The 24,203-nt window shown below is 37.1% G+C and overlaps 2 protein-coding genes across 5 annotated transcripts in view; both read left to right on the forward strand.

Annotated features, from left to right (window-relative positions):
* Positions 1–233: 233 nt before the first annotated feature.
* Positions 234–2,811, forward strand: ZBTB6 (zinc finger and BTB domain containing 6). Its single transcript, XM_081151700.1, has 2 exons — positions 234–314; positions 1,426–2,811. Exon 2 carries the CDS (start codon positions 1,435–1,437, stop codon positions 2,707–2,709), a length of 1,275 nt encoding a protein of 424 aa, XP_081007826.1. The 5' UTR covers positions 234–314; positions 1,426–1,434; the 3' UTR covers positions 2,710–2,811.
* A 4,561-nt stretch (positions 2,812–7,372) lies between these two features.
* Positions 7,373–24,203, forward strand: part of RC3H2 (ring finger and CCCH-type domains 2) — a 40,264-nt gene continuing 23,433 nt past the window's right edge. For 3 of the 4 annotated variants that reach the window (XM_081152360.1, XM_081152361.1, XM_081152362.1), the window contains exons 1-5: positions 7,373–7,623; positions 14,417–14,714; positions 16,858–16,975; positions 19,579–19,812; positions 24,015–24,190. In XM_081152360.1, coding sequence (XP_081008486.1) covers positions 14,484–14,714; positions 16,858–16,975; positions 19,579–19,812; positions 24,015–24,190 — 759 coding nt within the window. In that variant the 5' untranslated portion in view covers positions 7,373–7,623; positions 14,417–14,483. Of the gene's footprint in view, positions 7,624–14,416; positions 14,715–15,070; positions 15,147–16,857; positions 16,976–19,578; positions 19,813–24,014; positions 24,191–24,203 lie in introns of those variants that run through there. The other variant, XM_081152363.1, reaches the window with a different exon arrangement.

A 24,203-nucleotide genomic window follows, 5' to 3' on the forward strand; every position in this document is an offset into this window, starting at 1 on the left:
GCGACAGCCTCGCTGTACCCCAACTTCACAACCCGTCTGCGACACGGAGGTTGGGGAGAACTCACGGAGGGCAATGGCCCGCGAGCCGACACTGGGACAGGAGAGAAGGGAGTTGCGGGAATGCGGGCGTCCGTCAACCCGCGGGTTGGGGGCGTGAGGAAGGGGGAAGATCTCAGGATGTCCTTCCGGGACTCCCAGGCCGCCCGGGCGGAAGAAAGCTCCTTGGCACCGGATGTGCTTCCTCCCAGGCTAAGCCCACCTTCCGGTCGGGGCCGCTGCCGCCGCGGAAACCTGGGTTCTGGTTTTCCGAGTGGGTGAGTGAGCGCCGGGGTCACTCGGACAGGTGGACAAGCCGAGGAGGAGGGCAGCTGGGCGCCGCCCGGGAGTGCTGAGCAGGTCCTGCAGCCAGCTGGGCCACAGGGCCTTAGCCCTGAAGGCTCGGCTCGGGAAGACCTGTGGGGAGCTGGCGGATCTTCCCGGCCACCGGGTATCTGGATTCAGTCCGACACATGTACCCTAAGCTGCCCCCGCTCCGTGCTGGGCCCTAGTGCTCGCTGCAGGAGCTCAGATGAACCAGGCACGATTTCGTGATGCTCTGGACAACTGACTCTTACGGGGGAGACAGAAGTCGTCGTCACAGAAGTCTTACTTGATTTGGGCCTTAAAGGAGCCAAATCACTAGTTGGAAAAAGTAACTGGCAGCGCGAGTGTAACACGTGCAAGGGTGCATTCGAGTCTTCTCCCCTGGGCAGTGGTGAAAATCTGAACTTCGAAGGAGCTTCTATGGAAAAGAGTAGAGGAAAGAAAGCTATGAAGGTGCTTAGGGCCAAGTAACGAAGGATCTTTTATTTGCTAAGAAGGTTTGGCTGTCCTGTAGGTAGAGGAAAGCAGAAGACAGAGGGGAAAAAAGAAAAGTTTTAAAAGATGTCAGTTCTGGTGACATTCAGGAGGGTAGTTTGGAATATAGGAGACTGGTTTCAAGGAGAACTGTTGGAAGACATGGCAATGGTCCAGGTGAACAGAGTAGAGACCTACAGTAGTGATGGGGAGTCCAAAGTTTGGAGAGTCTGTTAAGGTTTCTAATATGGGAAACTGTTAAATCCACTTTAGTAGTGTGCATTAACACCACAAGCCACATAAATTTAGCCAAGGAGAAAAACATAGGAGTTCTTAAGTACAATTAAATATAATAAGTGCTGTAACAAAAATATGAAAAATGTGCCACAGGTCATAGAGAAATGCACTTTAATTTTCTGGGTTTTAAGATGGTGGAATAGTAGTTCACTCTTAGCACCCAGAATAGAATTTGAGTATTCTTTTCCCCAATTTAGGTTTGGGATTTTAAAAAGTTGTTTGTTTTTACTATCGCAGTATAGGAATGCATTCCCTATCCGTACATCAATGTTTGTATTTTATTCTGCTTAGATTGTGACCATGGCTGCGGAGTCTGATGTCCTGCACTTCCAGTTTGAACAGCAAGGAGATGTAGTCTTGCAGAAAATGAATCTCTTGAGACAGCAGAATTTATTTTGTGATGTGTCAATTTATATTAATGACACCGAATTCCAGGGGCACAAGGTGATACTAGCTGCTTGCTCCACCTTCATGAGAGATCAGTTTTTACTTACGCAGTCAAAACATGTCAGAATCACCATCTTGCAGAGTGCAGAAGTTGGCAGAAAATTGTTACTCTCTTGCTATACTGGAGCACTTGAAGTTAAAAGGAAAGAGCTTTTGAAATACTTGACTGCTGCTAGTTACCTTCAGATGGTTCACATTGTGGAAAAGTGTACAGAAGCTTTGTCAGGATACCTGGAAATTGATCTTTCTATGAAAAACAACAATCAACATACCGACCTGTGTCAGTCCTCCAACCCAGATGTTAAGAATGAAGAAGAAAATACAGATAAAGACTGTGAGATAATCGAAATTTCAGAAGATAGTCCTGTAAACATAGATTTCCACGTTAAAGAAGAGGAAAGCAATGCTTTGCAGTCTACAGTAGAGAGCTTGACATCAGAGAGACAGGAAATGAAGTCACCAGAGCTTTCTTCCGTCGATATAGGTTTTAAAGACAATGAAATTTGTATCCTCCATGTGGAATCTATCAGTACTGCTGGCGTAGAAAATGGGCAGTTTTCACAGCCTTGTACCTCTTCAAAAGCAAGCATGTATTTTTCTGAAACACAGCATTCACTCATCAATTCTACGGTTGAAAGCAGAGTGGCAGAAGTTCCTGGGAATCAAGATCAGGGCTCATTTTGTGGGAATGCTGAAGGAAGTCATGGTACAGCTAATGAGATTCAGAATCTGGAGGATGTTTATTCACTTAGACACCAGTGCCCCAGGTGTCCACGAGGATTTCTTCATGTTGAAAACTATTTGCGCCACCTAAAGATGCATAAACTGTTCTTGTGCTTACAGTGTGGGAAAACATTTACACAGAAGAAAAATCTCAACCGGCACATTCGAGGGCACATGGGCATACGGCCCTTTCAGTGTACTGTGTGCTTGAAGACATTCACTGCTAAAAGCACGCTGCAGGACCACTTGAACATACACAGTGGGGATCGGCCGTACAAATGCCAGTGTTGTGACATGGATTTCAAGCACAAATCTGCTCTCAAAAAGCATGTAACTTCTGTCCATGGCCGGAGCAGTGGTGAAAAAATACCCATTCATGATCTCAAAAGGCAAAATCTATTATAATTAGAATCTCACCTTGCTGTGGAAGCCAGATGTTATTCTGTTAGGGAAGTCTTTCTATAGAAATGCACCACTCGTGATATTGCATTTCCTCCTTATCTTTGGGTCTTATTTTTGGTCTGCCTACACATTATTCTTTCTGAACTTAGATACTATGAGTTCCAAAGTGTGGGAGACGTGATAAAGCTGATGGAGTGCTCTCTCATGTCGTGTATTATATAAGTCCCAGTGGTATACCTACAGAGATACTGTTCCCTTAAATATTTTTGATTCCAATGACAGAGGTTCCAACAGTGTTTCCATATTCGGATTTTAACTCTAGATAATTGATGGAAGTGTAAAATAATCTAACCATGTAATAACTTTAATTAATTAGGATAATGGGAAAAGAAAATCAATTTTAAAACACCCTATTATCCATTATTAATCATCACTTTAAGAACAGATAGGACAGGTAAATTTTTTAACCAACTGGTTTGTGATTGTAAACTAAACACCAAGGTACCTGTTGTCTTAAAATGTAAAGGAACACAATTCATATTCACTTGGGAGTAGCAGAATTTTCTTATACATTTCTTAAAATGCTATTTCCATGACTTGTTAATATATATATTTTATAAATTATTAATTAGGCTCAAATGTCTTGATTTTATTTAATGCAGTGGCATCTATTAATTTTGTGGCCAGTAAAATTAAACCATTGGCTTGAAGCTCTAAAAAATTACCTTTTTAGAAATCCCGACCTTACCAAAGATATTTGTTCTACCCTTTTCTTTTTAAAATTTATTTATTTATTATTTTTTAGTTAACATATAGTAAATTGACCTTTGTCAATTTTGTGTCTATGTAATAGAAATGGTGTGCTGAAAACATTTGTAACAGACATCTTTGAGGTCATCAGAGAGAGGAACACTTCCCATATCTAGCTGCTTCTCATTGCTCGTTTCCTTTTTTGAACAGTGATGCCCTCTGCTAAATGATTTGTTTTTGGTATACAGCTTCATGAATTTTAACACATGTATAGATTCGTACAACCACCACTGTAATTAGGATACAAAGCATTCCATCACCCCCCAAATCTCCCTTATGCTGCCCTTTTGTCGTGAGTTCCTCCTCCTAACTCTAAAGCTTGCCAACAATTCTCCATATCTATGTTTCTGGAATGTCATAAATGGAATCTGATAACGTGCCCTTTTGAGATGCTTCTTTCACCTAGTATTATGCCTTTGAGATTGATTCATCCATGTTGTGTGTGTCAGTAGTTCATTCCTTTTTATTCTGGATTGTCAATACATGTTAATTTTCTTTTTTTAAAATATATATATCTTTATTGATTTCAGAGAGAGGAAGGGAGAGGGAGAGAGAGAGATAGAAATATCAATGATGAGAGAGTCATTGATCGGCTGCAGCCCACAACCCGGGCATGTGCCCTGACTGGGAATCAAACCCTAATCTCCTGGATCCTAGATTGACGCTCAACCACTGAGCCATGCCCAGGTGGGCAACATGTTAATTTTCTTGCTATCACTAGATGAACAGTTTTAACATGGGTACCTATTAGTGTTCTCTTAATTATTAATAACTTTTCATTAACATTAATTCCATTTTCATTTACTATGTGTTGACAAAAATCTTAACCATCTTTAGAGTTTTATGCTATATTTCCAGAAATGTGCCAAAAGCATAACCATGAACATATTGAGAGTAATATTTCAGATTGTGTTATGAGTCATTGCTCTCTAACATCCTTGTCTACATATAACAAGTTTTTTTGCCATAACACAGATTAAAGTATTTGGCAGAGCAAATCATATTCTCTAAAAGACAGGAACCACTTGTAATAAAGAAGCCTGGCTGCATGCATCTTACTTTCAAGATATTCTATTCCTTTTTTACTCACCTCAGCTTTATTTAGTCTCTGTTGAAGCCCTTCCATATTTTAATATGTAATATACTTTGTACCATTTATAAGAATTTTGAGATGAATCACATGTTGGTTGTTATAAATGTTAATTATCTTTTTTGGTGATACTTGTGAAGAATGTATTTTCTATAGAATTTTAACTCTGGGAGAGACTAAAGAATCCAGCTCTCAAATTTGATAAGAAACCCAACTTTATGCTCCCCACCAGGTCACCATTTAGTATCATTGGACAGGTCACCTCTTCTTGAGCTCTTAAATTTATATGCAAAATAACTTTGATCTTGATAATTTGTGACATCATTTCCAGGTCTAAAATTCTGTGATTTCATATTTAAATCTAGCAGAGTTCCTAAGAACAGGGAAGAGGGGAAAGCAAAAAAGGAGAGTTTGGTGTCTGTGAATGTTGCTGTTTGTTCATTCCATTGAAGACAGAATTTTTCTAAAGCTAATAGTTTTTTCTTCCACTGGAGAACATGATAGGGCAGTGCTCAAATTTCTGTCCCATTTGATCTATGATTGGCATGAAAACATTTTTCTTTCAGAATAGTTTGTGACTGAAGTATTTTTTTTGCTTTCTAGGGTGAAATTTTGTCGGGGAGGGATGCAGATAGTGGTGGGTGAACAAATAGTAGTAAACTTTTTTTGTTTCTGTTTTTTAGGAATTATCTTTGATGTTTAAAAAGAATTATGGTTGACCTATGTTTAAGTTTTATGTGTGCCTTGTAAGATTCTTGTGAAATATTTTGTAAGCACTTTGAAATTTTTGCGTGGGGGGAGGGGTGTTTTGTGAAAATAATGGTTGTTATTTATTTATTTATTTCTGTTCAGTTAGCACAGAGTGATCTCAGAACATTTCTAGGAGAATGGATGTTTGCATGATGTGCTTAAACAGTTTCAGGAAAATGAAATATTTTGAGATGCAGGTATGACAAAGTAAAGTGTTGAATTTATTCATTTAAACATTCACTTTTAGTTTGTATTTCGATATGATGGGGAAAATGCAATATGTTTGCCTTTAGCCTCTTCATTTACTGCATTTTTGTATAAAAGATCTTGGAAAGGTAGTTGTTACTTTGGTGTAAGAGAAAATCCTTTCCCTTTTTCCTTGGATGTAACTATCCTATACGTTTACATAAGAAATAATAAACTGAAAATGGGAATGGAGAGCTTTGTGTTTTGTCTATATCTATAAATTTTAAATAAGGAAACTATTTCTCCTGGCTATCCATTTAATCATGCATGTAACAAATATTTATAGAGTCCTTACAATATCTAGAAGTTAGGTATACCAACAAAAATCCCTGCTTTCATGAAACTGAAAGTCTAGTGGAGGGAGACAAATGTAAAGAAATAAGTAAAATTAATGTATGTCAGATTTTGGAAATAGAGTTGGAGAAAATTAAGTAGGGAGTTCCAGGGAAGGGGAATTCTGATTGTAATTCTAAATATAGTGAATGGTCAGGCCACCTTTGAAAAAATTTTATCAGATCATCATGTACAACTGTCCAGTAAAATGGAAAACACATATATATGTACATACGCATGTGTATGTGTATATATGTGTGTGTATACACACACACACACCCATCACTATCTAGTTGAGTGGACAGCTGAGCCACATGAGCCATTGCTGGGAACTCTTCTCTAGGACTGGCATATACTTCATAAAAGATGAAAAGGACAAAAATGTACCGGAGAAAAGTCTTTGATGTGGCCATTGAATATTTTTTTAAAAACACACTGATGTTTTTCACTTTCCGAACAGTAATAACCATATTTATTTTTAAGCTCATTATAGTTTATAAAGTACTTATCCATATGTCTTCTAGTTCATGGTGGGTTTACTTCCATAGATGCTTTTGTTGGACATCTGGTTTCACATTGGAAAGTGCCTTGAGTTTAATTACAATTCATGGCCATTTTCTTAATCTCTGTTTTCAGTTTCTCATCAGGAACAAAGAATACATAGTATCTGCCTTTTAGGATTATTTTGACAAGTAAATGAAATACAAAAGTAAAAATAGTAAAAACGAAAATTTTATTAACACAGGACCTGGCACATTGTAAGTAGCCTATAAATATTAATTCCCTTATCCCTATTCCCAGACTACTCTGATATAAAAACAGTGAGAATAATTTCTACCTTGCAGTTTACTGTGAAAAAACCCTGCAACAAATATTTACGTAGTTAATAAGGCCAGAATTTGTGCTTGAATTTTGATGCCTGCCAGCTTCTGAGGAGCTGTTTTCTCTTTAGTAAAGAGGTAAGCATGTTATTGCCTGCCAAACAAATACTCTCTCTTTTTAAAAAGAGGTTGCTTGGCACCTAGAGGCATTGAGGGATGGGGTCAGCATTTGAATGTGGGAGCGTGATTAGAATGTAACACCCATGTAGCAGATTATGTTAAATGGATACCATGGTTTTCACGAGGGCAGTCAGTCAGACACTGGCTCAAACCAATGTCTAAGGGGCTGGCTCACAGAGCCGATGAATGTGCAGGGAGTTTCCCATAAACCCCTTCGGCTTGCCTAGGCAGCCTAAAAGCACCTCCCACAGTACTCCGGGTCTCCCTAGTCACGTGACCAGGGTGGTTCGGCTCCACCAGAGGGAAGCTAGTGCGCAGTCCAGGTGGCAGGGGCTACTACGCTTCTCTTCCACCGCCCCTACTCCCGGTCTTGTGTGGTCTCGCGTGAAGTGGGGAGTATCTTCTCGCGAGAGTTAGGTCAGGATCCCTCCAGGTCCGCCTCCGTGGTGAGGAGGAGGAGGAGGAGGAGAAGAGAGGGAGAGGGAGGTGGAGGGAGGAGGAGGAGGAGGCCCGGTTGCGGCCTCCGCCGCCGCCAACGGGGCTGTCCCTGTAGCTCCCGATGGAGTTTGAAGCCGTGAAACCGCCGCCGAGCTCTGCCCCGGCGAGACGAGGCGCTTCTGTCGCCGAGCCGCGCCGTCGCGGGGCTCCCGGGAGCGGCCCTTAGCGACCCCGCCCGGGCCCCCACAGGTAGGGCGGGGGCGGGCACGATGCGTCTCGGGCCCCAGTCCGGGTCTCTGGTCCCCGGCGGTCGGGCGGGGGACCTGTCTCAGCCCGGGGCCTGTAAGCTGTCGTTGCCGGTGCCTGGAGGGCTGGGAACTGAGGGCCGCACCTGACACCCGGACCGGGAGTCTGGGGACCGAGGAGGCCCCTCGCCTTGGTCGGGCTTTTTCAATACCCAGGCCTGGCGCAAATGGCCACCTCCCTTCGACTCCTGTCGAGGGGACGCCTCTGACCCCTAAGGAATCCACCCAAGCAAGGGCCAGGCTTCCCTTTCCTTTCTACACCAGTTAGTAAGAGGGGGTTTGGAGGAGGTTCTCGGAACCAAGTCCTCGCCTAGCTTTTCGGCTTTCTGCCCTGGGGCTTCCCAAGATCCTAATGCAGGGATGGTGGAGGCGATCTGAGTGGTAAATAGGGACCCTGGCCAAACAATGCCCTGGGAGGGCTTAACCTCCTGGGAGGGAGACGGCCGGGACGGGGTGGTTGCAGAGTGGATGTGACGGAGCACTGGCTTGAAACGGAGCCGGGGAATTCTGCTACGGCTTTCTTCTTCCCCTCTTTCATTTTTCCTTCTTGGGGAAGCCTCTTAAGGGGAGACTCTTCCACCATCTTAGAAGAATGGTAGAAAGCATCTTTGTTTCTCAGCTGCAGATCTACTTCCCTCTGTCCTTAGCTTTCAGGAAAGGAGAAGATGAGGGTAGCTGTCATTTACAGCTTTCGAATCACAGAAGAGTTTTAAGATACTGGCAGGTAGACCCTTGACACCAGGATAGTCTCACGTAATCACTGACATAAAGTAGATCTAATCTCGTTATTCCTAACCTGTTTCTTTCTTTTTTTTTTTTATAACCACCTACGTTCCCTGTTAATTTTCCTACTCTTCACTTACCCAGGTCCCTTCTTTTAAATCCCTATTCTCTCCCACCCGCTGTGATTAGAATGACTTTGTATCCCAAATAAGTGCTTAAGTAATGTTTTCCATTTTTGTATTAGTCAAACTTTTACGTTCCAGTAGGAACTTTTGATTAACCTGCGAAAGCTATTGTTGCTATACTAAATTGCTATAATTTCCCCAAAGCAAAGAAACAAATGTTTTAGCCTGTGGAGCCGTTTTATAGTTAAATATACAAATTTAGCTAAGGCTTCTTGAATCGTTGAGTTCTCGCGTTTACCCATTATTACCTTTTATCTGTCTAAAGAGCTACACCACTGTTCTAACATAACATGCCTTGTCTGTTTACATCCACATTCAATTCTTGAAAAAATAGAGACCATTTTTCCAATATTGCCATTTTTGTTGGAGATTCCTGTTTTAAAAATTGTAGAGTTTGGAAATTTGCTAGAAGAACAAAATGTTAAACATATATTCCAAAAGCAGATGGTATAATTCAAACTAGCTCCTATTCTTTGAGCATTTAATTGCTGTCGTGTTCATTAGTGGGTGCTTTGAGGTACTCCTGACCTGTTATTACATTGCATGTTGTTAACCTGACATGTGAGGAGACTTTGTGTCCTTTGTTCACGTTTTCATTAATTCATTTTCTGCTTTTGTAATTTGCTGTGTCTTTTAGTTTGAAAAAGTTAAATATTCTTTTGGGAGGGAAAACATTTTTCTTTACACAGAATTTTATACTCGAAAATAGAACTTCTACCTTGTATGTAATATCTAAGAACGCTAAGTACACTTACAACAAGGTTTTGTCATAATAAGTGCTTGCATATTGTTTTGGACTGGACTGAAGTTTCACTTTCTACCACGAGAAAAAGGAAGCATGTGTTAAAATAAATCTAGCCAAAAATTAAAAATAATGTTTTGCACCCAGTCTCCTAACTGTTGTAAGTTACATCTTTATGATCCTCAGAGTTCTCTAGTGTTACGAAAACCTTCTTAAGTGTAGGCGTGACTTTTTGAGTACTACTGTCTAATTTTGAGGAGAGTTTCATTGTCCAGTACTAGCTAATAGTCACACATAGCAATTGAGGACTTGAAATGTGGCAGATATGAATTGAGATGTGCTGAAAGTGTAAAATGCACACCAGATTTTGAAAACTTAGTACAAAAAAGAAAAGAGTTTAAAACATCTCAAATTTTTTTTTTACATTGATTACCTGTTGAAATGATACTTTGGATAAATTAGGTTAAAGAAAAGATATTAAAATAAATTTCACCTGTTTTTCCCTTTTTTAATATGACTACCAGAAAATTTTAAATTACTTCTGGCTTGCATTATATTTCTGTTGGACAGTGTTGTTCTAGAGGATCTCTTCCAAGAAATAAATTATCTGAATTAAAAGAAGATACATAAAAATCAACAGTTTCCTGACAGAGTATCCTCTTAAAATCAGAATACTCCAAAGGTTTTGGTAATATGAAGAATAAAATTATGCAGTGACCATTATTTGGTAGGCAGAAAAAAGTTCTGTCTCAAAAATAAGTATTTTTCAAGTCTAGTCATCACTAAAGAAGCAAAACTTTATTTGGTTATATTAATTAAAATAGAAAATCATTTAATTATTGTTCTATTGGAAGACATTGAAAGTTAAAAACCTCATACTGAATAAAAAACTGAGTTCAACCCCATAGTGGGTTGAAGTAAAACTTAAGTCAAAAATCTTTTTTAATTTATACTAAAGTTACATAGCAGTCTTTAAGACTGTAATTCAGTTCCTATTGCTTCAATCCTTTTGATATGTTTAAATGCTTAGTTTTCAAGTTTACAGATTATTTTCATTGGTTTTGTTTGTTTATAAGTTAAGATCTAAATTGTATTTAGGATGCTTTAATTACTATGTTTTCAAGTCCAAAAATAATTATTTTAAAGGTTTTCAAAAGAAGTACTGTTAAAAGTCCATTTCAGTAGTTTTTGTTGTTAATCCTCACCTGAGGATATTTTTTTCCATTGCTTTTCAGAGAGAGTGGGGTGGGGGGGAGAAAGGGGAGAGAGAGAGAGAGAGACATAGACTGGTTTCCTCCCGCAGGCACCCCATTTGGGCGGGGAGTGAACCTGCAACCCAGGTACCTGCCCTTGACCAGATACCAAACCCGAGACCCTTTTGTGTGTGGGCCAATGGTCTAACCATTAAGCAATACCGGCCGGGGCCATTTCAGTAGCTTAAATTATTCACGTGGGTGAACTAGAATGAAAACAATGAGTGTTTTAATTAACAGACCTGAGCCCTAACATTTACATGTTTATAAAATACTATATATATGTATGTATGTGTCTGTGTGTGTATGTATATATATATAAATTATACAGTAGTGAAAGAGGCATAAACTTTATTCTGGCATTTTAAAATCAGGTGCCATAGTCATAAACTAGCTGCATAATATCATGGCAGACTGTTATGAGAAAATGAAAGTACTTAGCTGGCATGCAGTTTGCTCTTAAAGCAGTTTGTGATTTGCATCGTATGAGAGATGTCTATTACTCTTTCTATTTATGAGTTAGTATTCGTAACAAGGAACTTATAGTCTGAAAAATTACTTGAGTAAAAACATGTTTAAAGTCCCACCTTTAATTTAGTGTTTCTCACTTGTATGCCTTATCTTTTTACTCTTCAATTTTAGTAACTAGTAACTGAAATTAGTTAATACAAATAATTTAATTAGAATGTTTTTCTTAAATAGGCTCTTTGCATATCTAGAATTGTGAGCTTTTTAATCCATTTTATCTCAACTTGAGATGTTTTGTGAGCATCTTTAGGATGAATACTTCAATATAACTGTAAATGTTATTAGCAATTTAGGTTTCCATAGATTCAAATAAGTTACTATAGAATGTAGTAATATAAATCTAGAAATTTTACACATTAATATATATTCTCAGCTTTCCATTGTTCATTAGATGCTTTTAAAAATTATAAAGACAATAGTCTCATCATTCTTGATGATTATAAAAATATTTTCTAGGTAAATGTTTACAAAGTGCCTTTTTTAAAGAAATGAAAGTCCTATTTTGTAATTACTAATTAAACATTTTAATGGACCACATGGACTTGTGTGTTTTAGGTAAATTTTTATTTTGTCTTTATTGAGGAATCTAGAATTTATTGATAATGACACTGAAGAAAAACATATTAAAAAAATCAAATCATTCCTTATATATTATATAAGGAAAATTTAGTGCATAATTTTCCTGCCAGATAGTTAGAATCTGACACATAGCAGAAGGACAATTTGGCAGTTACTGTCAAAATTTTGGCAGAAGTTGTTTTTTAAAGGTATTAAATTTCTACTAGAAATTCAAGTTTAATAATATTATAACATCTGGTGTTTGTAGACCTAGAAACACATAGGGGATATTATAACATAAAACCATCAAGTGTATTCTGGAATAATTTGAAACACTTCAAAGCTACTAAGCATAAATATGAAAAACAGCATTTTTATGTTTAGTTCAAAAATGAATGCTTCCCTTTCACACACTAACTTCAATGTAAAGCATTTTGGGATAGTCTTGGAAAACTATAAGGACAGAGTATTTGCTACTAATTTATAACTCAGTGGCCTGTTATCCCCTGACCCCCTGAATTAGCATTTCCAAATAGGTCACCGTTATTAAAAAAAAAAATAGATGCAGTGTCTTGTTTTGATAAATATTTTTCGGTTCAAGTTATTAACTGAATTAGGGCCCTCAGTAGTAGATTTAAGATAAAATTTATTCTTCCTTAGAGGCCCTTTCCTTGTATAATTCTGCAGCCTGGTAAGCTGAACATTAAAAATGTTAAATAGTTTCAGGGAGTGATGTGTTCGCCTACTTAGTGCTCATCTCTAAAGTTGGAAGCCAACTAACTGGTTTTAAGATTGATGGCATTAATAGGTGTGGCAATGTATATTAGATACATTCCATTAGAGTTGTTTGAGGAAAAGTTTGTATAGGGTGCTTTTTACATAACAAGCTCTGTCATTTATTTTTACAAGATATTTTTTAAACCTTAGATTTTGTGATCATAAAAGCACAATAAAGGCTAATAAAATTCTTCATTTGCATGTGAGGATATTGGAGAATCAGTTATATACCTTTCTGTCCTAAATCTGACTTCATTTTTTTTAACATCTAATTTCTATGGAACTAATATATTTGGATTGGTAAACATTCTTATGAAATAAACCACTGGCTGTATAATTGCCCTAAATACCTAGTTTTCTTGTTCACCAGAGAGCCTTTGTCAGACTTATATAAGTTTAGTGTTGGAAGATACACGAAATTTGTGAACTGTAGAATGTTCAAGTTAGGTATCTAAAGATTTTAATTAGAGAACAGTATAATTTTGATAATAAATATTTTACTAAAAATTACGGAACAAACATTTTGATCTTAGGAATAGGAAAATAAATCTTGCTGTTATTTTTCCATGTGGCTTTTAATCATACGCAAATATAATTTTTCTCACACTATAATAGCAAAAATAGAAATTTATATTTTGCATTTCTTTAAATTTAGAATTATTAGATGCTAACATTGTTTTGTTCTTCTAAAAAGTATTTTTTAAATTATTTTTTAATCCTCACCTGAGGCCTTGTTTTTCATTGACTCTAGAGAGAGAAGAAGGGGGAGAGAGAGAAAAAAAAAATCGATGTGACAGAGAAACATGGATCAGTTGCCTCTTGTACATGTCCCAGCAGGGGATCAATCCTGCAACCTGGATATGTGCCCTGACTGGGAATCGAACCTGTGACCCTTAGGTGCATGGGACGATGCTCCAACCAACTGAGCCAACTGGCCCCAGCTGTTTTATTGTTCTGTATTTTGCTCATTGGATCTGACAGTTTTTGGTAATATATGCTTATCTATCACTAAATGATTTGTCAAAAGTATTGTAGGAATCACATTCAAGGTTTGTAAGACAGTATTTTCTTTCTTTTTCACTTCGGAAGTGTATTTTGAGGTTAGCATCTTTCATTTGTGGATGAACAGCTCTGTCGTCACAGTCGTCTTTTACACCTTTATTTTCAATACCTCAGTTAGCCTTCTAATCAAGTCCTGACCAGAGATTTCCTCTTTTGTGAAGCTGTCAAGTTGAACATATATCCTTGACTGATGTGGTCATTCAGGTGGCAAAGCTGTTTCTTTTTGTTTCTTTTTTAAAATATATCTTTATTGATTTCAGAGAGAGGGAGGGAGAGAGAGAGAAACATCAATGATGAGAGAGTCTTTGATCCGCTGCCTCCTGCATTCCACCAACTGGGGATCAAGCCCGGGTATGTGCCCTGACCAGGAATCAAACTGATCTCCTGGATCGTAGGTTCAGGCTCAACCGCTGAGCCACGCCCAGCTGGCGCAAAGCTGTTTCTTAACACTTGACTCACTATGATACTGTTCGGATCAATGGTTTCCAGAGTTCACTGGCTCTTAGGCTAGATCTTAATATGTTTTGGGGTGGTACATACCCATGGGAAACACTTTTAAAAAAAATCAGGAATCCAAATTAATTTGTTTTTTCCTAAAAATGAAATGTGGAACGTTAATCTGCTCACTTGATGTGGTCATTAAGAAAAATAGATGAAAGCTTTGATGATTGTTATATTAGCAACCACTATAAATATGTTTAGTTGAAAGGAACACTATTAGAATAATGTTTCTGGACAAAATTTCAGAAATTTAATTCAGCAAATAGCCTTAAAGAAAAAGACATCCCAAACATATAAAGTTATTCAGAAATGTTTTAGGTTTTGAGGCTATGGTGGTTGACTTTACAGTTAGCTCTTAAAAGGTGAATGATGAATACGTGGTTAAATCTTACTTTTGTCCATTTCCAGCTTACAAAACACTACACAGCAAAATAATGACCTGCTAGACTGCTAACCCGAGCATCCAGCTTCCACAATGCCTGTGCAGGCAGCTCAATGGACAGAATTTCTGTCCTGTCCAATCTGCTATAATGAATTTGATGAGAATGTGCACAAACCCATCAGTTTAGGTTGTTCACACACTGTTTGCAAGACCTGCTTGAATAAACTTCACCGAAAAGCTTGTCCTTTTGACCAGACTGCCATCAACACAGACATTGATGTGCTTCCTGTCAACTTTGCACTTCTCCAGTTAGTTGGAGCCCAGGTAAGCGTTCAAGAGTTTACTAATAATTATAGAACTTTGTTCATTAAGGGGTACAAAGTATGTTTAATGATATTTGAGACATAAAAAAATATTCAGTGTACCTGATTTTCATGATCGTATTCTGTAAAAATTTTTCTTTAAATAATGTCATAAATCCTTATGCAAAACCATAATTTTATTATGGTTATGTTTATGTTCAGTGCTATGGCCAAAATTTGTATTTGTATATAATCATTTTATTGAATCAGAGAAAAACCCTAGATTTATAGTAATTTTCATTTAATGAGGGCCTACTTTGTGTAGGTATGATGGTAAATATTCAACATATATTATTATTAATTCTTGCTGTCGCTTTTCAGGTAGTTATTATCCCCATTTTACAGGTGAGGAAGAAGATTCTGTACATCATGCATTACATATTAAAGCAAGAAAGTAAGGATTTTTCTGATCAATCACTTCTTAGAAAATTCAGTGAATTAAAATACCCCATTCCGTAGTATCTTCATAGTTGAAGTTTTCCTTTTAAAGCACAGCATTTCTTTTCAATGTTCATATCCAGTTAGACACTCTGAAATCAAGATGCATCTGTAATCAATAATGTGTCATAATTTAAATGGCAGCATTTTTTTCTTAATGGTGCCTCTTGCAAACAATGGCATCTTAGACCCAATAAAATACCGTAGACTTTTTCTAATAATACTAGCTGCCATTTATTTAGCATCTGCTATAGGTCAGGTATTCTGTTTGTCTTTTAAATAAATGTTCTTTTAGTTGGTCCTTAAAAAAGCCTGCAGGCTTATACAGTGTGACTTATATTATCTTTTCAAGCTCATCCACTACTACTGTCCTCACTCTTTCTGCTTAAGCCACACTGCCTCCCAGTCAGTTGTTAAATATGACAGAAGTATTCCCACCTGAGGGCTTTTGTAATGACTCCTATCTTTGCCTAGAATGCTCATTCCTTCTCTCTCTCTTTTTTTTTTAATATATCTTTATTGATTTCAGAGAGAGAGCAAGGGAGAGGGGGAAAGAGATAGAAACATCAGTGATGAGTCATTGATCGGCTTCCTCCTTCGAACCCCCACCAGGGATTGAGCCCTCAGCCTGGGCATGTGCCCTGACCGGGAATCAAACTTCGATCTCCTGGATCCTATGTGGATGCTCAACCTCTGAGCCATGCCTGCTGGCCCCTTCTCTTTTAAGTCTTTTTTCAAATGTTCTGATTTCCAAGGAAGCCTATCCTGACATCCACCTTAAAATTGCAACCTCTCTCCAGTATTCCCAATTCCCCTTATTCTTGTTGTATAATTTTTACTGATCACCTTCCATCATACTATGTTTTTTATTTATGTTTTTTAAAATTTATTGGCTGCCTTTTCTTCACTAGAATGTAAGCTCCACAAAGGCAAAAAATTTTGTCTGTTTAGCACACTGATAGAGGCCTAGTGCCTAAAACTGTGCTTGGCACCTGGTAAGCACTCCATAAATATAAATATTTGTTGAATTAAATTGAATTTTTATAATGGCACAGTGAAATAGGGATTTTCATTTTCATTTTGCAGATAGGGATGCCATGACTTGGAGCAGTTAAATAATTTACTCAAGATCACTTGTAGAAATGACAGAGCTGCAGTTTTGACCTTTCATTGATAACACTGTGTCTTGTGGTACTTATATTCTAGTAAGGGGGGGCAGTAAATATAGTAAGTACATTATATAGTAAGAAGGTACTAAGTGCTAAGGGGAAAAAAAATTCTTGTCCTTTTTTCCTGCTTTTTGTTTTGAAATACTTTTAGAAAAAGTTGCAAAACATCCAGAGAAGCTGTATAACTTTCTGCAGCTTCCCCTAATATTAACATCTTTCAAAATTATGACATAGTTTTCAACCCCAAGAAATTAACATTGATACAATACTGTTAATTGCCTGCTTTTTTTCATTCATTAATCCACCCAACCCCTGCTATTAATATGATATTCTTGATTCTCAGAAAGCAGATTTACTAGGTGTTTAGCTTTAATTTTATTTAAACTACCTCGATGTATGTCTCTGTGTTATAATTTTATACTCACCAAGATTATCATCAAATATATACAGTTTGTAAGCTGGGTGAATGTCTTTCTTCCATTTTTTGTTTGTTTTCAGGTACCAGACCATCAGTCAGTAAAGTTAAGTAATGTAGGGGAGAGCAAGCACTACGAAGTTGCAAAGAAGTGTGTTGAGGATTTGGCGCTTTACTTAAAACCGCTCAGTGGGGGTAAAGGTACGTCCCCAGAAAGTGAGGTGGCCTTGCTATAATACGTCTACTGTGACACATGTGATGTTGATACCCTACTAAAACATTTTGAGTTCTGGAAACTGAGTTTTCTTGGAGAGATCTTGGAAAACCTTTTGATTGAAAACATTTATTATACTATTTTCTAAAAATAACCAGTATTGTTACTAATTTAAGAATTCATTAGACATACAACATATTGAGCTTTATGTAATATTTGTATTGATTGATTAAACTAATAGTGCTAGAGCAGAATATTAGTTTTGATAAGTCCTATTAAGACAATTTTATGTGTTCATGTGTTCATTCAATCATTCATTAAATTTTATTGAGCACTTACAGTGGTTATGGTCCCTGTCTTCATGGAGCCTGCAGTCTTGTGGGGGTGATAGGAATGTAAATGCAGTAAATTATTTTAAATGCTGTGACAGAAGTGCAAATCTGTTTTATTACTGCATATCCAGTGGTTAGCACATCATAGATGTAATAAAATATTGAATGAATAAATCAATCAGGTATTTATTTTGTTCCTGTTCTGTGCTTTGCACTGTGTGATATTTTGGACGTAGTGACTTTTTTCAGAGACTTACCCTACCCGCCTCATTCATTCATTGAACAGATATCTAAAGAGCATGTAGTACCAGGCACTATTTTGGTACTTGGGATACATGAGCAAATATGCATACCCTTGTAGCACTTACGTTTAAAAAAGGAAGAAAGTATAATAATAAGTATAATAAAAAAGTAAATTATGTAGTATGTTATAAATGATCATTGCTATGGAAATAATACATTTAGGGGGACTGGAAATGTCAGGGTGAGGGGAGAAGGGCAGATTGCAATTTGAAATAAGGTGATCAGTGTAGGCCTCAGTAAGAACGTAACTTTTGAACTTGAAGTGAAAGAGGTGAGGTAGTTAGCTACATAGGTTCCTGGGAAAAGACTGTTCCAGGCAGATGAAATAGCAGAGCCCCCAGGGCATGTGTAGTATCTTCAAAGAACAACAACAGGAGAGTTGTGAGTGAAGGGGAGAATAATGACATAGATGCAAAGAAACAGGCCAGATGATGGTTAGACTTATAGGCCACATTAAAGACATGCACTTTTACTCTGAGTGAAAACAGGAGTCACTCCAGGGTTTTGAGCAGAGGAGTGACACTATCTGACTAATGTTAAAAGGATCATTCTGGCTTCTCTATTGAGAATTTAGCATAAAAGGGCAAGAGTTAATAATCAGTGGAGATTGTGAGTGAGATGTGGATATATTTTGAAGGTAGGGCCAAGAGGCTTTCCTAAATTATTGGATATTGGGTGTGAGAGAAAGAGTGGAGTCAAGTATGACTCTTGGGTTTGGGGCCTGAGTACAAGAAAAGAGAGGCTGTCATAAGTTCAGATAAGGGATACTGTAGGTAGAACAGGTTTAGGTAGGAAGACCCGGAGTCTGGTTTTGGCCATGTTAAGTTTGAGATGACAAATCTTCACTCGAATGCTATTGAGTAACTGGTGGATATATGTTAAGGGTTGAGGTATAGGAACTGTAACTTTGGGGAGTCATTGACATATAGATGGTATTTCATGCAATAAGACTAGATGAGATCACCTAAGTAGTGAGTATAGATAGAGAAGAAATTGAAACCTGGGTCCTGAGGCCCTTTAACATTAAGAAGACTGGAAGAAAAGATAAAATCAGAAAATGAAACTGAAAAAAAAAAGAAGAAAGTAAGAAATCTAAGAGAATGCGGGTGTTCGGGAAGCCATGTAAAGAAAAGTATTTAAAGGAGTTAGTGATATCTGTGTTGAGTGCTGTTGAACGGTCAAGTAAGATAAGGATTGAGAATTGACCATTGATTTAGCAAAGTAGAGGAAATTGTCCTGACCATCAGTTTTATCAAGTGATAGTGGCAAAAACTTGATTGGAATAGGTTTTAAAGAAGGTAAAGAAAGGAATCGGAGATAGTGAATATAGGCATTGTAGAGGATTTGCTACAAAAGGAAGGAAAGAAATGGAGAAGAGGGATAAATAGATTTATTTTTAAAATGGATGAAATACAGCTTGTTTGTTCTTATTAATGCTGATGGAAATAATCAAGTGGGAAGGGAAAAATTGATGATATGGGCGAGAGACAAGAAGTGCTGGAGCAATATCCTTGAGTCGGGAAAAGGGATTAGGATCTAAGATCTTGTCACTAAGTTGTATTCTTAATGTCTTGTATATAATAAAAAAAATTAGAGTTGTTAATAATCATTACTTTTAACTTTTCATTCACTCAACTTTATATTTACCTTCAGTAATTTTAGTAAAGAGACTAAATAAACAGACTAAACCAAAGGTACTGTCTTTTGAGGAACACATATAACCCAGAGAACAGGATACCTAAATAAAATTTGAAGTAACTAAAAATTAGGCTCCTATTACTAGTGAGTAGTAATAAATAGAGACAAATTGATTTTAAAAGAATGACACAAGGAAATTACTGTATAGCAGACTCATTAGGAATTGTGGCTTAATAGCTAAATACAGATAATAAAAATTGGCTTGTCTTTTTTAATTTGAAAAAACTTTAGTTTTCTTTGTTTCCTTTTTCCTAAAGGTGTAGCTAGTTTGAACCAGAGTGCACTGAGCCGTCCAATGCAAAGGAAACTGGTGACACTTGTAAATTGTCAACTGGTAGAGGAAGAAGGTCGTGTAAGAGCCATGCGAGCAGCCCGTTCACTTGGAGAAAGAACTGTAACGGAACTAATATTACAGCACCAGAACCCTCAACAATTGTCTGCCAACTTATGGGCTGCTGTCAGGGCTCGAGGATGCCAGTTTCTAGGGCCAGGTAAGATAGATCACTATCTTGCCTTTCTTATTGGTTATCAGGGCTAGAGGATGCCAATTTCTAGAGGTAGGTGAGAATCCCCAGACTCAACCCATCTTTATTATACATGCAAGGCTTGGCATAGTTAAAGATAAACAAGCCAGTTTTTGTTGATCATAATCTGTATGATCGACAGTGCTGTAGTGTTTTAGAATAAATTTTTCATTTAATCCTCAGTGTCCTTCAAAAGAGGTGACACAGATCCAATTTTACAAACTAGAAACCTGAGTTAGAGAGAGGCCTAAGATTACATAAGTGGTAAGTAAAGGAAAAGTAAACCTTTTTAAAAATGAAAAACAAATAAAAAACTCTTGATTGTTTTTAAAAGTTGGAAAACATAGAAATTATTTTTTTTAAAAAAAAGAATCATCAGGGGATGATTTCTTTATGCTAACTACCATTTACCTTATGTTTAAAAAATCTTTTAAGGTTATGGCTTACTTTCCTGTGTTATCTTCTGAAAATTTATTGTTTTACCTTTCTGATTTAGAATTACAGTCCAAGTAGAGTTTGTTTTTGAGAAGGAAACCTTTTTTAATAAGTTGCATTTGGATAAATGAATAGATATGGAAAAAGATGAAATTGGATGAATTCCTTATACTCTATAGGTCCATAAATTCCAAATAAATCAGAAGTACTTATGATTAAAAAATAAAGTATACAAGTAATAAAAACAAACACAAGAGTGAATGCCTTTATAATGTAGAAGTAGAAAACGTTTTTGACTCCAAATCCAGAAGCTATAGCGGAAAAGATTGATATTTGACTATATAATTTTTTAAAAAGTACATCACCAAAAAAGTTAAAGTTTAAAATTAAATGGCAAACTTTGGGAAATATTTGTATTATCACATATAAAGCACTAATACAACTAATACAGAAGATACTTCTAAAAATTCAAAAATACCAACCACCCAGTTGAAAACTTGACAAAAGATGTATAACAGACAATTCATAGGAAAAAGTAATGTAAATAGCCCTCAAATATAAAAAGATACTGATATTGCTCACTGATATTAAGAGAAATATACATTAATATTATACTGAAATACCATTTCTCACATGTCAAATTGGCAGAATACAAAAGTTTGACAATATATGCTGTTGTCAGGGCTGTGGAAAACAGGTACTTTCATCCAATACTGGTGGGAATGCAAAGTGGTACAAACTTTAGAGGAATTTGGCAGTATCTAGCAAAATCACCTATGTATTTATTTCTTGGGCCCAACCACCCTATTTTCAGGAATCTATCCCAAAGATACAGCAAAAAATACAGGATGCATAAAGTTAGAAAACACTGTTTAAAACAGCAAACAGCCTGGCCGGGCATGGCTCAGTGGTTGAGCGTCGACCTAGCATCCCGGCGATCAGGGTTCAATTCCTGGTCAGGGCACATGCCCAGGTTGTGGGCTCGATCCCCAGTCGGGGACTTGCAGGAGGCAGCCAATCAATGACCCTCTCATCATTTATGTTTCTATCTCTCTCTCCCTCTCCTTTCCTCTCTCTGAAATCAATAAAAATATATTAAAAAAAACACACAGCAAACATCTGAAGTCATCTGAATGTCTATGAATAGGAGACTGGCTTAATAACCTGCTATATCTTTCTAATGGAGTCCCATGCAACTTTCGAAAGGAATGACGAAGGTGTATATATTCTGCCAGGGTGTGATCTCTAGATATATTAAGTTAAAAAATAAAAGCAAGGTGCAGAATAATATGCTTATTGTAGTACCTTTTTTATCTAAGGAAGGGGGAGAGAGACAGCCATTACCTTATTTGTTTATATTTTCCAAAAGGAACAATGGTAGACAAGGTTATAAATAACAAACTCATGTAGAAGAGGAAGAAACCAGGAGAAAGCAGACAGGGACAGAAGCTAGACCTCACTGAATGTGCCCTGTTTTGTATTTGAGACCCTTATAAATAATTCCAAATTTACTGAAAAGTTGCAAGAATAATACAGAAGCCCTGGTTGGCTGGCTCAGCTGGTTAGAATGTTGTTGATATGCCAAGGTTGCAGGTTCAATCCCTGTTCAGGGCACAAACAAGAATCAACCAATGAATGCATAAGTAGATGGAACAACAAATCAACATTTCTCTCTCTCTCCTTCCCTTCTCCCCCTCCCTCTCTCCCTTTCTCTCTCTCTCTTTAAAATCAATAAATTTAAAACAGTAATGCAGAGAATTCCTGTGTACTCTTTATCCACACTGACTAGTTTTAATTTGCTATATTTGTTATATTGTTCGCGCTCTCTCTCTCTTACGAACCATTTGAAAGTAGGTTGCGTATTTCATGCCCCTTTACCCATTAATCCTTAAGTGTGTTTCGTAGAAACAGAGATACTCTGATATAACAGTCCATCAGTTTCAAAAAAATTTAACATAGATATAATACTACAATGGTTTATATTCCAGTTTTGTCAATTATTCCAAAAATGTCTTTTATGGCATTTATTTTCTTCCATTTATTCTCTAAAGGTTTCCCTGGCTAGAAAACAACATAAGTTAATTCTTTAGATATTGCATCTAGAGGCTAATATCACTTTAAAATTATATACAAAATAGTTCTGACAGGCAGAGTAACAGTTTCATACATTAAAAAATTACCATTTATCATAAGACTACTGTGTGTCCTTTACATGTTATTTAATTGTCAGAGTAGGTGTGTGTGTTTTATAAATGACTTTTTATTTTCACTTTAACATGATCATTATCTAGTTGATTATTGAACACCTACAGAAGATATATGTTAAGTTCTGTTGACTTGTGTTCTGGTTGGTTGGTTAATAGGAAGTATGTTTTCCTTTGTTTGATTGCAGTAGTCCCGGAACCTTATCTGTGGTTTCTTTTTCTGCAGTTTTTGTTACCTGAGGTCTAAAAATGTTAAATGGAAAATTCCAGAAATAAAGTTTTAAATTGCACGTTGTTCTGAGTAGCATGATGAAATCTCATGCCATTGTGAATCATTCCTTTGTCCAGCATATCCACACTGTATACTTTATCCGCCCATTAGTCACTTAGTAGCCGTCTTGGTTATTAGATGTGTCTCACTGCTTGTGTTCAGTTAACCCTTATAGTAGACTGACGTTAAGCCACAATGCCTATGTCATTCACCTCACTTCATCTCATCATGTAGGTATTGTATCATCTCATATCTTCATAAAAATCATGAGTACAGTACAGTAAGATACTCTGAGAAAGAGACCACATTCACAAAACTTTTATTACAGTATATTATATAATTGTTCTGTTTTTAGTTACTGTTAATCTCTTACTGTGTCTAATTTATAAATTAAACTTTATCATAATTATGTATGTACAGCAGGTTCTCGAATAACATTTGGTTCAACATCGTTTTATTATTATATAACGTTGATGAGATGCTGTCGGAACTTAGCTCTTGATTGTATCAATTAGTCTGTGGTAAAATTGGTTTCATTGTAGGTTGTTTTGCTTAAAGTTGCAAAACGTATTGACAGTGTTAAATGATGACTTACTGTTCAGGAAAAAACATACTATACAGGGTTGGCAAAAGTAGATTTACAGTTGTATTAATGATACAATAATTAATAAATAAATAATACAAGAATAAGCTCTCACCCAACCAGAGTGGCTGAGTTGGTTGAGCATCATCCTGTGCACCCAAAGGTTGCTAGTCAATCCCCGGTTGGGGTACGCACAGTATGGAAGGCAACCGATTGATGTTTCTCTCTCACGTAGGTCTCCCTCCCTCCCTCCCTCCCTCCCTCCCTCCCTCCCTCCCTCCCTCCCTCCCTCCCTCCCTCCCTCATTTGCTCATTCTCTTCCTCTCCCTTCTTCTCTCTAAGTGTGTCCTCAGGTGAGGATTAAAAAAAAAAAGAATAACCTCTGTTTCGCATACTCACAACTGTAAGCCTACTTTTGCCCACCCCTGTATATAGGGTTCAGTACAATTCACAGCTTCAGGCATCCCCTGGTGGTCTTAGAACATATCCTCTTTGGATAAGGGTGGATGACTATATTTTTTAAGTAAACTATATTTGTGTATGTGTGATGTTTTCTTTTTGTGTTTACTAAATACAGACTAGAAAATGAACCACTGTAAACTAATACAAAGAAATCTGTGACAGGCATGATCTGCAGGGTTCTCATTTATCATGAACTCACGTTTCTTACTTCTAGCTATGCAAGAAGAGGCCTTGAAGCTGGTGTTGCTGGCATTAGAAGATGGTTCTGCTCTCTCAAGGAAAGTTCTGGTACTTTTTGTTGTGCAAAGACTAGAACCAAGATTTCCTCAGGCATCAAAAACAAGTATTGGTCATGTTGTGCAACTACTGTATCGAGCTTCTTGTTTTAAGGTAAGTAGTAAGC

This window comes from Miniopterus schreibersii (assembly GCF_964146895.1).
Source record: "Miniopterus schreibersii genome assembly, chromosome: 11".
Classification (NCBI taxonomy): Eukaryota; Metazoa; Chordata; class Mammalia; order Chiroptera; family Miniopteridae; genus Miniopterus; species Miniopterus schreibersii.